The 15,529-nt window shown below is 53.3% G+C and overlaps 1 protein-coding gene across 4 annotated transcripts in view; it reads left to right on the plus strand.

Moving 5' to 3' along the window:
* CD82 (CD82 molecule) overlaps positions 1-15,529 on the plus strand; it is a 50,334-nt gene that overhangs the window by 15,536 nt on the left and 19,269 nt on the right. Inside the window, exons 2-3 of one of the 4 annotated variants that reach the window (XM_019746449.2) lie at positions 5,465-5,534; positions 11,111-11,193. In XM_019746449.2, the coding sequence (XP_019602008.1) occupies positions 11,131-11,193 (63 nt within the window). In that variant the 5' untranslated portion in view covers positions 5,465-5,534; positions 11,111-11,130. The remainder of the gene's footprint in view (positions 1-5,464; positions 5,535-11,110; positions 11,194-15,529) is intronic. The other 3 variants (XM_019746450.2, XM_019746451.2, XM_074336251.1) reach the window with 3 other exon arrangements.

A 15,529-nucleotide genomic window follows, 5' to 3' on the forward strand; every position in this document is an offset into this window, starting at 1 on the left:
GTGTATAATTGCTCATTTTCGTGTCTTTGTTCCTTCAGTTTAGGCACCCTGGGGGCAGTGATGGGTTTCATTCATCCATTTCCTGCATCCAACTCGGAGCCCACTTGAAGTGGGGCTTCAATGAACTGCAATGGGCAGTGGCTCAGGAAAGAACCTCTGAGCAGAGGATAGCCACTTGGGAGACCCCTGGAGTGGCAGCGCCTTAGGCCTTCTGTGGTAGGAAGCAGTATTACAAAATGCTGAGGACCTTGGGCTCCAAAGTCAGAGGGTCTGGAGAGCAAAGCTTAGCTGGGCCACTGTCCCCCATATGACCAGGACAAATGCCACCACCTTCCTAAGCCCCAGAGGTCCCGCTTATAAAACGGGAATGATGAAGCCATGCCCTCCACCTGGCAGGCTAGTGTGGGGCTAAATGAGAAAATGTGAGTGAAACCACTCCCGGGGGGGTGCTTTGGGGTATATTCGTTTCATTCATCAGTCCTCCCTCCGCTCAACTTCCATTTAAGTCCTTGGGTGATGGTAACCTTTCCTGGGCAGTTTGTAGGAACCTGAGTGTGTCCCATGTCTCAGGCGTCAGCCTTTATGCATACCCTCCTCCTGCCATGTGAAAAAGAGACTCTTTGCCTAACACAACGTCTTCCCAGAGTGCTCAGTCTCTGTCATCCTCACATTCTGGAATTTGGCAAGCTGATTCCGCCATCTTCCTGGATAAGCCTTGATATCCCCTTTTTACACATGAGGCTCAGAGTGGGTTGGCAACTTGTCAAAGGTCACACAGCTCTACAAAATGGGATTAGAATTAGGTCTCTCTCAATTCAAAGTCCATGCTCTGATGTGGTTTATTTTTCTGCCTCCTGCCCATGGGGCTAGGGAGGGGTCCTTGGAAGGTGGCTGACTCTTGAGAACGTACCTGGGAATCCGAGTCCTCTTGTTAGGGCCCCTGGAATCTGGGACTCCTGGCCAGCCTCTCATCTTCCTAAAGATGCCTCCAACCTGGGGCTTCCCAACTGATGTGCCCAAATGGATTACTGATGTGTTGAGGTATCTCAGCCCTTGGGGACAGAACCCTGGGCCAGTCACTTCAGACCAGGTGCAATCCTGTCTCTCCACCCCAGTGTGCTAAATAAATACATATACTTCTGTATATATCATGATGTGAAACAGGTTGGGAAGCACTAATGCTCTAACCAATCCCCCCCCCCCCCGCCCCTACCACACGTACAGAAAATACACTTTCCCCAGAAGGGTGGGGAGTCATGGGCCTCTCTGGGCCACAGTCTCTCAATCTGAGAAATGGGGACTGAAGTAGGTTATGTCAAAAGCCTTTCTGGCACTATGAATCTGAGTGTGTGAGCCTTAGTACCCAGTGTTGGGAGGGAGTGGGGTCGGCATGGAGTCCAAGCAGCCTGCCAAGAGAACCAAAAGCAGTTGAGAAAGGGAGCCATGGAAAAGGAGAGACCTGAGGCTATGGCTCCACCTCAACTTGAATCTTTGGCTGCAAGGGAGCCAGGTGGGAAGCCTGAAAGGCTCCAGGTGTTTGCTGTTCCCCAGGATGTATCCCCATCAGAGTAGCCCCCTTCTTCATGCTGAAGGCCCTCTAGTCTCATCGCTTGGGTTTCAGAACAAAGCCTGCTGGGAAGGGCCACATGTATCAGCCTCATCAACCACACTGAAGGAATACCGTGGCCAAATTTGGCAGGGTTGATCGTTTCCTTCCTGACAGGAAACCAAGAGTCAGGCCTCAGAGCTGGGGCAGGATGGGGCCAGGCAGACAAACAGAGGTGTGGTGGGGTGGGCAGGTTCCACCATCTACCTCGTTCCCTTAGGCAACAGGTGAGAAGGAAAGAGTTCTGGTCTCAAGTCAGACCTGAATTTTAATCAGGGCTTAGCCACTCACTTGTGTGGCCTTAGGCAAACCACTGAACCTCTGAGTCTCAATTTCTTCATCTGTTAAATGGGGAATAATAATATCTCAGGGGTGGGGTGTTAGAGAGATTAAACGAGGGACAATGTGAATGGCATGATACAAACTATAAAGTGCTGTCCCTCCTCTGCCACAGTCTGGCCGGGGGCGGCTGCTGTCTGCATTCCTCTGGTACCTCGGGCCCCACTCTCCAGGGTGTAAAGTCCTTAGGAGAATGGGAGCCTGTCACGCCAGCTCATGGAATTCCATGGCAGGAGCTGGTTCTCACTGGGCCCTGGGTTCCTCATGTGTAAGACAAAAAGGACTTGGGCTCTAAAGCTCTTGATTCCTGGGAGGGTCATGTCTGGATGCATTGCTTCCATGATTGCAGCGGTGGTGGGATTTGGTCACTTGTATTGTGAGCCCTGACAGTGCCCCCAGAGCTCTTTCTGCACCTTATCTCGGTCCTCCCACAATCCTGTGAGACGGGCCCGGCGAGCTAGTGTCCCCGTGCTAAGAGATCAGATGCTGGACTCAGGTGCAATAACTCCCTTGCTCAAGGTCACAGCACAGCTAGTAGGAAGCAGAGCTGGGATTCAAACCGAGGTCTTGGCGGAACCTTAAGATCCCAATCACGCCTCATGATTTTCCTGTTGCCCAGAGTGACAGCTTTTTACCTTTGGCTTTTTCTTTCCTGTTTTAATAACAACAACAACAACAAAGTAAGACCAGAGGATGAAAAATAAGATAGTGAGGAGGTCAGCAAGCCAGCCCCTGGAGTCAGCCGGGGTTTCAGGAAACACATCACCTGTCCCACATGAAAACAAACACAGCCACCTGTGCCCAGCCCCTTTTTGTGGGCAAACCTGGCAAAGTCCAGAGGACTGGAGGGGCGGGTGGCCAAGAACTGGCTTGCAGGTGGAGCGCCTGTGGACGGACGGGCTTCCAGAGCAGGGCAGCCAGGCTCTCTCAAGCTCCCACGGGATCAGTTGTCCAACTCACCAGACTGGCTGGACCTCCAGGCCTCAGGCAGGCCCCTGGGCACAACCCAGAGGGTGAGACATAGGCCCCGCCCAGGTGGAGAGCAGAGGCCCCCCCTTTCTTGGGCAGCTCAGCCCAGCCCTGTTTACCTTAACGCCACCTCCCTTGCCCCAGAGCAGCAGCGGTCAGCCTCTGGCACAGAGACCTCCAGACGAGGCCCCCATCTGGAGGCTGGATCAGTCCTCCAGGGGCTGCAGACTGTGGGTCAGGAAACCAACAGGCTTAGGACATTATCATAATTGGTAGCATTTATTTCACATTCACTGGGTGCCAGGCGCTTTATAGATACTAACTCCTGTAAGCCTCACCATAACCCATTATTAAGTCCATTTTATAGGTGGGAAAGCTGAGACACAGTGGTGAAGTGATTGTCCGAGGCCACACAGCCCGTCAGATGTGTGTGGCATATTTGGCATTTCAAGCAGGGAGAGTAGGAGTGGGTCAGGGTGCCAGCACGGGCTAAAGTCCTACTACGTGCTAGCCTGATTGCCGGTCACCTTCACACCAGGGTGGGGTGTGTGGGTTTAGTGTCCCCATTCACTGATAAGGAGGCAGCTCTGCGGTGTCTCCCAAGGTAATATGGCTGATATATGGCAGATCCAGGGCAGGGTACCAAGGGTCACCGGGTGACTCTGAGTTCAGCTCTAACACCTCTCTATGCCAAAGGCCTGGTGAGCTGGGTCAGGGCAGCAGGTGGAGGGAGAAGAACTCTGGGCTCAGAATCCTCACATCTTCCACTGTGTATTCAGCCCCGATCTTCCTGTGTGACCTGAAGGCTCTTGCTTTCTCCGGCCCCGATGGAAAAAATGCACTGATCCCAAAAGTCTTCTCCTGCACAGTGGACGTTGCTCTGGGGGTTGGTGCCTCCAGGAAGTCAGGGATGGAGCAGAGGTGCCAGGAGCTTCATGTGTGAGATTCTCCCTGATCAGGCCCTGCGTCCCACTGTGAGCAGAGGGACTGAGCCATGCTGGGTGTCACACATTAGAGTCCCCAGGAGAGCCTTAAAAAACCCTGGTGCCTGGGCTGTACCTCAGGACCAATTAAATCAGCATCTGGGAGGGACCCGGGCCTCCAAGTTTTAGAGTTCCCGGCATAGTTCCAGGGTGCCTCCATGATGGGGAACCACTACGCTAAACAAATGGGAGATGGGGACAGTAAGAACCTCCGGGCTTTCTGGGGTTAATGGCCCCTGACCTGATGACCGCATGTGCCTGCCCAGCTGTGTGCATCTTTCTTGGGAGGTGGTTCACAACTTCCATCGGCTTTTCTGACCCAAAGGAGATTGAAATCCAATCTTGGGGGGAAGCGACCCCCTCCCCCCAAGCCAGCAATGTCATTTCTAAGGACATGAAACCTCCAGTTGCAGGATCAAAGTTGGTTTGTCTTGTCTTCTTTAAGAAACTTTTCCAGACTCCCCCGCTTCCTTTCCTGCTTTCTGCAAATGCATCTCGAGTACTTGCTACATACTAGGCACTGTGCCTGGCTCTGGGATATAGGGTGAATGAGACAGACACAGCCCCTCCCCTTAAGGATCCTTATTCTGATGGAGGCTCCAGACACACTAGTGAACCAATAAGACAACTGCAGTGAATGGGGCACGTGACAGGCCCAGGTATCAAGCTTCTGCTCCTTAAGAGTCACTGGGATTCTGATGAGTTGGTGGGGCAGGGACGGGGCCCTGGGCCTTGGCATATTCTGATTCTCATGTGCAGCTGCAGGTGAGGCCCGCTGTGTAGACCAGGTATTCAGGGAAGGCCTCTGGGAGGAGGGAACTCCCTACAGGAGGGAAGGCGCCAGCCTGGGGCTTTGGGGGAGAAGTGCTTTTGGAAGAACCACAGGTCAAAGGTGCTGATGTGGGAAAGGGCCTGCTACCGTGTACCTGAACAACAGGAAAGAGTGGCCTGAGGAATGGACGTGTATGGGAAGGAGGGAGGTGCTGGACAGAGGAGGGGCCGGGCAAACCAGGCACGGCCCCTCCGGCCACATGAGAGCGTTAATTCTATGGCAAACATGTCGGTTACATCACCATTGCAGGGTTGCAGGCAGGGGGGTAACAAGGTCCAGTTTGCATATTTCAAAGCCCTTCCTGAGGTGTGGATAATGGATTGGCGAGCAGCGAGGGCAGAGTGGAACCTGTGACCAGCCAACGAGCTGTACTGGTCCAAGCGGGAGGTGAGGCGTGGGGCCGGGGGAGGTGCTGGATTGGGCTGTGGGATGAGGGGGATGAGGAAGAGGGAGACTCCGCCGAGGCTCTTAGGCGTCCAGTCGGAGTGAGCTGGTGGGTTGAAGGACCATGTGATCCCCTCCTCTGAATCCGCAGCACTTAGAATCCTGGAGTGCCAGCCCCCAAGGCCCTCGAGCCTGTGGTTTCGCATTTCCTAACATGTGTTCCACGTGGTGTTGAGGGCTAGTAAGCGAGAAACTGTTTCAAGTCAGCAGTGTTTACAGCCTAATGGACAGTGACTCGGGGAGGAGAATCGGCGCTCCACAAACGGTGACAGCCACATTTTCTGTTAACAGCACGTCTCCTAGGACTCGTATTCTGAGGAACCGCTCGGGAAAACGCTGCCGTGGTCCTGTCATTTGACAGGTGAGGAGGTGGGGGTGGGGGGCAGTCACCTGTGCTGGGTCTCCTACTGAGTGTCCCGCCAGATCAGGTGCGATGCGGCTGCACCACTCGGGTTCCCCAAGGCTGTGTGGGGGCATCCAGGTTCTAGGGTCAGGCTGGAAGGCGCCTCCCCCATGCTCAGCTGAGGGACAAACCAAACCTCCTACTCTATGGGTACAAACTCACAGGGGGCCAACACAGAGAAGGGGTTCTCTCAAAGACACCAGCCCCTCTCCAGTCCCACTTCCTGTGCCCAGGGGCTCTGGGGAAGGTGAGGGCGCCTTGGCAGTGGGTCTTGGGTGAGCCGGCTCAGGGTGCTCACCCTACACGACCCCGTCCCCACCTCTTGGACAAGGACAAAAGAGGTCTGAAAATAGTCTCAGCTGAACTAGGGGCAGTGGCTCTCAGACCCGCTTCAGGTGGCTGAGCACTTGAAAGTCCTGGTGTTCTACGTGGACGTTCCTCCCCCTCCCCTTCACCTCTCCATTCCCTCTGTCCCTCCGTCCCTCCCTCCCTCCATCCCTCTATCCACCCGTCTTCCAGTTGGCAACATTTTCTGGGAGCCTACTTTGTTCTCATAAATAATACAGTGTCTTTCCCCTCAAGGTATCACAACCCATAGTGGAGATGGACAAGTGAGCAGAAAATTACTGTCCGGAGCATCAGGAGTTGTAACAGTAACCTCCATTTATTGAAAGCCTACTCCATGCCAGACACTTTACCCACATTATGTAATTTAATCTCTGGGTAAATCTTCCGAATAGATTTTATTTTCCTTTTTTCACAGATGATTGGGTTGAGGCTCAGAGAGGTTAAGTCATTTTTTCAAGGTCACACAGCTAAGAGGTGATAGAATTACATTCAAATGCAGGCAGTCTGATGCCAGAACCTGTTCCAGGTCCTGCTCCAGCATCCATTGCTATTGGAAGGAAGCAGAGAGGGAGAGTGTTGGCTAGGGGAGGGTGGCCTGGCGGTGGTGACATGGCTGGCTAGAGTAGGAGGTTTACTGGATGAGGCGGATGTCTGAGGGGAGAATCGAAGGATGAGTAGGAGTTAGTAAAACATTAGTATAATAATTTCACTGTACAGACTGATTCGGCACAAAATTATATATTTGGTCCATTTAAATTATAGTTGCTTGGGAATGGTCACTTCACCTGCTATAAAGTACAACAGAAAAGCAGCACCTTCTTCCTACCGCTCACACAGCTCGTGACGGTTAATTAGTGACTTCCAGAATTTTCCAAATAAGAGGCGCTTGTCTTGTGGCTGTCAGGACATCTTCATAGGACATCATAGGCAGACCCCTCCAGTGTTTACCGAAAGTGTATGCAAGAAAGCATAACGCTGGGAGATGTTCTCTATGTTTAATTTCATCTGCAAATGAAACGTTCACCCTCACCGCTTCTGGAAGTACTTGATAAAGATGCTTGCCCCAGTTCCCACTCATTGACCCCTGACAGTGCCAGGTACTAACCTCACTATGTCTGTAACGGGGCTCAGTTGGGAGCCCCACTCTACCCGTGAGGAGAATGAGGCCCCGAAAGTCCCTTCTCTGTGGCTATGCACTGGCTAGGACTTGAAACCTTGTCTGGGGCCCCTGTGTCACCATTTGGTCGCCAACACCAGGGGCCGGCAAACTTTTACCGTGAGGGGCTAGGCAGTAAATGTTTTAGGCTTTATGGGCCAAACGGCCTCTGGCGCAACTGCCCCACTCATCCATTGCCGTGCCATAGCATCTGTGGACAAGACAAAAACCAGTGGGCGTGTGCCAGCACAACTTTATTTATGGATGTTGAAATTTGAATTTCATGCATTACAAACTATTCTTCTTTTAATTTTTTCCAACTATTTAAACATGTAAAATCTGTTCTTAGCTCGTAAGCCGTACCAAAATGTAGGTGGTGGGTTGGATTTGATCCACAGGTCCACTGGCCACACCCTGCCCTGCCCCAGACCTTATTCCCATCTAAAGGTTGAAGACACTGAGCCTCAGACCCCTCAGTATGGGTGGATGGAGCTAGAAAGTAGCCCCAAGCCCTCTGATTCCAACTTTGGGGTCTCCTTGGGGCTTGGTGGTGGTAGTGGTGAGGGACTGTCTAAAGTTGATGCCACACCCCATCGTGGGGCAACCTGGGTGTGTTCCCAGCCTGAGCTGACTCCCTGCCCTTCTTGGCACTGCCCATCTTCTGCTGAGTGTGGAGAAGGGTGTTCATCCCTTGCTCCCTGTGGCTATGAGGGGGAAATGTCTGCACATTTCTGAGGCCAGAGAGATTTTGTGTCCTGGATCTTGGCCCGCATGCCCTGGAGCTGTCCACCCCAGGCTCTGGCTCTCAGCACCTTCTACCTCAGGTGATTCCCACGTAGCCTCTGGGTCTGCCCCGATTGGCCAAGCTGCCTACCAGTCATGGGGCTGCCTGGCTCCTGTTCTATTATCTGAACCCACCTAGTTGCTTCCTGGAGAGGATGGGGTGGCCTAAGGAGCTAAGCGTCCTGGGCTCTGTCCTTGCCAGTCCATGTACTGTTGACCTTGGGCATATTCCTTCACTTCTCTGTGCCTTAGTTTGCTCATGGATGCTAAAGGGCTTTGCCCAGTGTCTGGTACAGTTTACGTGAGTGACCAATAGGCCAGTGAGGTAGCCTGGGGTCTGGAGTATCGACATGCTAGCCCAGCAGCCTCTGTGTCCTTCTTGCCCACCCAGCCAGGGCTCCTTTGAGCAGTCACCTCCATCCTCGCCACCTGCTTGGACAATGGAATCCCAGCCATCTCCAGATCCATTTACACAGTGGTAGCCACTCCCCAAAGGCAGCAATTCACAGTAGAAAGATCTCAGTCTCTCAAGCTGCCACTGCTGAAAGAGCTGTGTGTGACTTGGGCAAATTACTGCACCTTCCTGATCCTGCCCTCCCCCTGCACAGGATAGGAGTACCTTCCAGGCAGGTTGTGAGGATTAAAGGGGGTGACTGAGGCCGATGGCTGCAGAATAGGTGCTGTTCACAGGCGACCCCTCCTTCTTCTTCAGCAGGCCAGGTACTCACGCTTGTTTAAAAGCTGCCCCATTCAAACAACCCCAACCCAGCAAGGCTGTCCTGGAGACCTGGCCTGAACAGAAGAAGTGGGAGCAGGAAAGTGGACAAACTCCCTTCCTGGACTCTCTAGAACTATGCAACAGTGTTGGCCTGCTGCAGTTGCCAAAGAGCTGTTTCCACACTTCTCCAGTTTCATAAGAACCCACTGGCACCGCTGCTCATGCCTCTGGGCTGCTCAGTCACTAGGAGGTAGTTCCTGAACTTCTTCTGGTGAAGGGATGACTTATCTATAGGCTGTGTCAGCAGAGCCTGCGGCAGCCTCAGGGCGTCCCATGTCATTTACTGGATGGAGATCCAGCCGGGCAGGTAGGTCCCTGCTAGGAAAGAAAAGCATGCGTCCCTCCCTGAGAAGATCTTACCTCTCTTGCTGTTTATTGCATACGTTTACGAAGTGCCTGTGGTCTGTCAGGTACTGTGCTGGGAGGGCAGAGAGGAAAACAGTAGCTCTCCTGTGTGTGGACCAGCCCCTGGCAGGCCTTACTCAGATCTCTAGATCTCCTGACTGGGGAGGCAGGTGTTTTCTCCCCTCTGGCCCCAGGCAGAGTCACTGAGGCCAGACTTCTACGTCCCTGAGTCACTGCTGTCTCTGCATTTCTCAGAACAAGACCTGGGGCCCTGGTTGCCTGGAAGAGCCATTCAGTGTAATCTCCCCATGTAGCGCTTGAACCCCCTCCCCGTAAGTCCTTGTTCAGACTGTACTTCCATGCCACTTGTCACAGAAGCTCACTACCACCCGGGTAGCCTTTCTCGTCTTTGGACAGCTTTGCTTCATATTGTACCCAAATCTGACCCACAGAAAGGCAGCTAAAAAGCACCTTTCTCTAACAGAGAGATCAGAAAACTGCACTGCACCCCTTAAGAGGTGGTGAGCCCTCCCCTTAAACTCCCCCTCCCCTGTTACTGTAGGTGTGTAAAGTTGAAGCTGAGCTCCCACTCGGCAAGGATGATGAAAGATTGTTATTGTGTCCAGAGAAGGTGAGGGACCGCCGTATGGACGGGGAAGAGTCCCATGACTTAGGACCGCCTTTCACCCTGCAAGGAGGAGAAAGGGGTGAAAGCCACACCTGGGGCCTCAGGTCCTCTGTTCTCTCTGCGCTGTGGCCTCCCCCTCCGTAGGGCAGTGGGAACATGTCTGGGTCTGGTGTCTGCCCCAGCCCCCCAGCCGGGCTGTGCCCATGCAGCTGTCCCTGGCCATGTGTCCTGGCCCCAGCTGCCTGGTGCTGGTTCCCTTCACCCCACAGGGCCTGAGGCCCGGCTGCTGTCATTCCTGGGTTGTCTGGCCTCAGAGAGGGTGCAAGGGCAGCCAGCTTCCAGCTTCCCCCCTTCGCCAAGTCCTGCCTTGCCCTAGGGTCCTTCCGTGTAGAGGGATACATCATGCTCAAACATGGTTTGCGTTGTTTCAGAAGCATGAGTTCTGTCATCCAGAGTGACTGTGGAAAATTGGAAGCAACCTGTGTATTCGATCTTGAGTACTGATGAAATGCTTTGTGGTGTATCTTTATCTGGGACTCTAACCTGAGAATCTTTGCGGTTCCTGAATGGTCTTCATGGGGTCTATGAACCCCAGAAATTATTTGCAAAATGTTACCTATACATGAGTTTTCTGAGAGAGTCTATGACATCCTCCCCAAAAAAAGTTAATAAATGCTGATCAGTACCATGAAATCCTATGCGATGTGTAAAACTGTGTTGTAGAGAACAGTTTATCCACATAGAGATAGTATATTGTAGAATGGAAAAAGCAGGCAACAAATCACAGTATGAACCCAGTTTTGTTTAAAACCATTTGTTAAACACACAGATGTTGGAAGTATAGTTACTGAAATTACGACCGTTTTTATATCTGGCGTGAGATAAAAATTTCTGTTGAATTTGTGTTTTTCTATATTTGTTGGATGTTCCACAATGCTTATTTGTTCCCTCTGCAATAACAAGGTGGAGAGAGCGCGCGGTCCATTTTTCTGAGAAGTCAAACCCTCCTCTCCCTGCAGCAACCCCCACAGCCGCAGACCCCGAGGCCCAGAGGGGATCTGAAGATGTGTGGCAAAAGCCAAAGGTCCCACCTCTGGGTCTCCAGCAATCACTCACTAACTTCCCGGCCTCCCGGCTTCTCCCAGTGGCCGTCTGGGCAAGTTTCAGACCCTGAGGTTCTCCTATATAATTTCCCTCCAGGCTTGGTGCCGGTGGAGTGGCTGACCCAGAGCCTAAGTTGTAAGCATCAAGCAGCTGAGAGTTCCTAGCCCTGGGGCTTTGGGCCAATCAGTTTATCCTCCCTGGGCCTCAGGGTGCCATAAAACAGGACATCATGTTAGTACCTACCTAGCTCCTGGGGTTGTTGTAAGGGCGAGTTGGGAGTATTTGAGGCCAGCAGATGGTGGTTGCCCGTCCGCCCATCCACATTGGTTCTCCCCTCCCCGGCCCCGTCTTGTCCCACCAGCACTGACCTGCCTGTTCTCTCTTCTCCCAAGGAAGCTCCAGGACCAGCAGGATGGGATCAACCTGTATCAAAGTCACCAAATACTTTCTCTTCCTCTTCAACTTGCTCTTCTTTGTAAGTATGACCTTTGTAAGCGCCTCCTGACTGCCTCCCACAGAGACACCCCTGGGGGCATCCCAGCCTGAGACCCTCCAGAGATGCTAGGCCCGCTGGTGGGGTGTGGTTGGAGGGAGGAGGGTGGAGAGGAGATGCCTGGCATTCCCAGCTGGCTCCGTGGAGCATGTGCTCCAAGCTCCCAGAAGGTGAGCAAGAGGAGGCTGGGCTCTGGGCCAGAGTGGAGACATCGTCCCCCTTCCTCAGACCCAGCCTGGCAGGCCTCCCCAGGCCCCTGAGCCAGGGGGACGCCCAGCTGTAAGCTCCAGGCACATCTGGAGCTGGTTTTCCTGTGGCCTTGATTTTCCTCTCTGGCCTGGCACTGACTGATTCCTGCTGCCTTGGAGTTGCCAGGATGATTGTGTGTGTGTGTGTGTATGAGTACCTGTGTGTACGTGTGAGGACGTGTGTGTGTGAGATAGAGAATGTGTGTATGAAAATGTGCGTGTGCATGTGTGAGGGTGACTGTGGGTGTGCGATGGGGCTGGGGTTCAGAGTGGCCTCCATAGCCCCACAGAGCTGCTGGAGGCTCTGGCCTCTCCATGTTGGCTCACCCCGTGCTGTTAAAAAACCAGGTTGTACAATGAGATGTTTATTATGAGCCAATTTTATTTTTAAAATTGTGCATAAACATAAATATTTTTGAGACGAGAAAGAAATACCTCTAAATGTGAACATTGGGATTCCTGGAAATTTTGGTTTTATTCTTTATGCCTCTGCATTTTCCGTATTTTCTATAATAGACATGAATTACTTGTGGGGGAGGGAATCAGTTTACGTTACAAGTTACATATGATTGTGGAAAGTCTGGAAAATAAAGAATCATTCTATATTCCCCCCCATAACTTTAACCCAACACACAGATGCTTAAAAGTGTGTTCCTGGCACATGCAAGCACACATGTATACACACGTGCATATACACACGCACATGGCCAGCCCTGGGGCTACCTGCCCTGCTGTTCGTCCACCCTGGCCCCAGCGCAGCTCCCTCCTTGAGGACCACGCTCAGTCCGTGCTGTGGCTGTAGCCCTCCACGAATGGCAGCGAGGTCCAGAAGCCACCTCGGGCAGGGCCTGGGCACCTGGGCTGCCCCGGCTTGGTGGTCAGGTCCCTCCTGGCTGGCCCAGGCCTCTGGAAAGCAGCTGCTCAAGCAGCCGGAGCCAAGCCTTCCCTGTCAGGCACTTGGCTCCCAGGCCGAGGCCTGGCTCCAAGGGCCAGTGGCCAAAACTGGGGGACAGGGCGTGGGAGTGCTGTGGCTCCATCCTGGGGGCCCTGGGGACTGGAGAGAGGGGGACAGGGCTTGGGATTCAGGGCTGTAGAGAGCCCCTCTCCCCACATACAGTGGGAAGGAGGGGGAGAGACTGTGGAGAAAGGGAGCGGGATTTATGGCTTTGGCCAAGGTATCCTTTTCTGTTCTACTTCCAGGCTGCCCTATAGAGCCAGAGACTAGGAAACTTCTCTGGGCCAGAGCTCTGGGGGCTGGTCTTGGGGGCTTGGCTTCCTCCCAACTGCTCCAGAGGGCTGGCGGGAGTCACGTGTTAACTCTCTGTGTGCTGGGGCCCAGGATGGGCCATCAGGATGTGTGTGTATGTAGGGAGGGGTGAGGGTGGGGGGAGCTTTTATTACAGGAGGGTGGGAGGGAAAGGAGAGAGTTAGAGGCGACAGTGTGTGTTTGTTGTTCATTCATTCACCAAATGCCCATTTGACACCTCTGTGTTTTCAGACCCTATGGGGGTGCCAGGTAGACACTAACCAGCAGAAGAGCCATGGTTTCTGCACTTATGGGGCTTATGTTCTGAGGGGTGGTGGGCTGCGATCAAATACTCAAATGGATGCTAAAATTGCAGTTGAGGTAGTGCTGGGAATGAAGGGTACGGCCCTAGGAAAGTAGATAATAAGCCACTTGACCTTGTCAGAGTGGTCAGCAAAAGCTTCCTGGAGTTACCTGTGGCTGGGGAGACAGGGGTCCCAGAAGCAGGCACCTAAGTCCAGGGAGGGAGTGGGGCAGAGCGTCTCTCCAGGGCACCGGCCTGCAGACTTCCTGAAACTATTCTGGTCTTTGTTTTATGCACAGTGGGAAGCGGATACATGATCAGACTTGTGGTTTGGAAAAATCTCTCTGACTGCCATGTGTGCTCATACTTGCACATGTGCACACGTGTACATCCTTGCATACATGCCCTCCTGACCCCAGATTCCCCAGAAAATTGTCCTGTCAGCTTTTCTCACTTCCAGAGAAACCCTGAGGCTGCTGATGCTGTGGCCGCACTGGGGAAACGACGCTGGCTGTGAGGGTCCCAGCTCCTGGCTGAGCCCTGTGGGGAGATTCTGGCAGGGCTAGGGGTGGTTCATGGGGGGCGTGTCCCAGGGCCTCAGTCTGGATTCACAGAGAAAGGGTGTACTATGGTGCCTGTCCCATTCTGGTCTGCTACCTGGCCCGGCCTCCTTCCGGGCTGTCCCATGACCTGGTAGCTGATCCAGCCACACCTGATGGTCAGGCTGTGGTCACCAGACCTGCAGAGAAACTGAAAGGGCAGCACCAGGGACTTCCCTCTGGGTTTCTCTAGGCGAGCCGAGGAGCTTAGCTGGACATTCCGGGATTTTACTCTATTAGGGATTATATTTGCCCAGAGGGAATTTTCTGCTCTGCCTCCCATTCCTTTTTGGATGGGTATTTCTCCCCCGTGCCCTGCCCTGTTATTGCAGGAGGTGGGTGGGGCAGAGGCTCTTCCTCGTGGGTCTGAGGTGATAGGAGCAGACGCTGGGCCTGACCAGTGGCCCTTGCCCAGCTGTGTGTAGTTTGGGGTGGGGTGGGCAGGGGATCAGGAATCTTTAGGAAACTAACTGCTAGGTCCTGTACAGAATGCCCCCCTCCCAGCAAACTGCAGTCTGAGGTGCCCCCGCCTAAGGATGTACCCTTCCCCTCCCCAGGGTCTCAGTCGCCTTCCTGTGCCCTGAAACTGGGTTTCTAGGTTAAAGCCCAGGACGGACTCCCTGCATCTGACACGCCCCCATCTGGCCCAGAGTAGTAGTCAGAACTGGCTTTGAGCCCCTGATGGATGAACTGGGTGACCTTAAGCAAGGTCAGGACCTCAGTTTCTCCATCTGTAAAATGAGGACAATAACAGGGCCCATCTGCCAAGAAGAGAGGAGTGGACAAGTGAGCTGCTGGAAGATAGTGGGGGACAAATGCGGGGTGGTCGTCACGCCTTCACCTTCGTGGTCATCACCTGCTGTTGTCTTTAAGAGGCGCTCACTTCGGGATCTGAAACAGCGCCACACTGCACCACACTGGGGCTCCACTCCTTTTCAAAAGGAAAAATCAGTAATATTGAGCCTGTTTTTATTTAAAAGTTTGATATTTTGTCCATCATGGATTTTTTCCCCAGTATTTTTTATAGCAATCTAAATAAGATTGCTATAAATTCTTATTTATCTTGGTTACTGAGTTTCTTGGTATCCCCTTGATTTTTACACCTGAAGCAAGTACGCTATTTGCCTTCCTCAGAGTCCCAGGTCTGGTCTTTAATGACAGTAGAGCAGGGCTGCTCAAGACCCTGGGCCAGGGGCTCACTCCAGGCTGAGGGCTTATGGGTGGCTGCTGGCCTTGCACCTGAGGCAACGGGGTGATGGTTGAGGGGGGATCCAGGGCTGGTGGTAGAGGTGGTGGTGACATGCTGGGATCTGCAAGGTAGATTTTCCCCCAGGTGGGCCCAGGCCAGGTAAAGGCCAACCTTGTAGGGTGATGCAGCACACCCACATCCAGGAGAACCTGTAGTTTTGCCCAGACTGTATGTACTTCTCCAGCCTTAGTTGCCTGGGTGGCATGGTGGATCTTGGCTGGGGTTCTACGTGGGGAGGTGGGATTAGGTTATAGGCCTGCCCTGGTGGAGAGAGAGAGGCAGAGGATTCCTGGGTCTGGGTTTCTGGCAGCACCCCCATTTTTTTGCCTTTCTACTCCTGCATTTACAGTTGGGTTTATGAACTCATTCATTCCCTGAGGCCTCAGCCCCTGGTGCTGTCGGCTCTCAGATATAAGCTGTGTGCATCCCTGCCCTGCCCTCCGGAAGCTCACAGTCTAACCAGAGAGACACACCTGGTAGTTAAACTCAGCGCGATGGCTAGTAAGAAGGAGTCCACGGTGGTTGCCATGAAGTAGGGTCCCCTCAGTCTGCCTGGGGGAGTCAGGAAGGCTCCTGCCGAAGGTGGCCTTGGAGCCGAGCTCTGAAGGACAGGTGGGGCTTTGATGTTCAAGTTCATGGAGGGTTCTCCCCAGAGACTGGCTTGTTCGGGAC

Source organism: Rhinolophus sinicus, linkage group LG06 (genome assembly GCF_036562045.2).
Source record: "Rhinolophus sinicus isolate RSC01 linkage group LG06, ASM3656204v1, whole genome shotgun sequence".
NCBI lineage: Eukaryota > Metazoa > Chordata > Mammalia > Chiroptera > Rhinolophidae > Rhinolophus > Rhinolophus sinicus.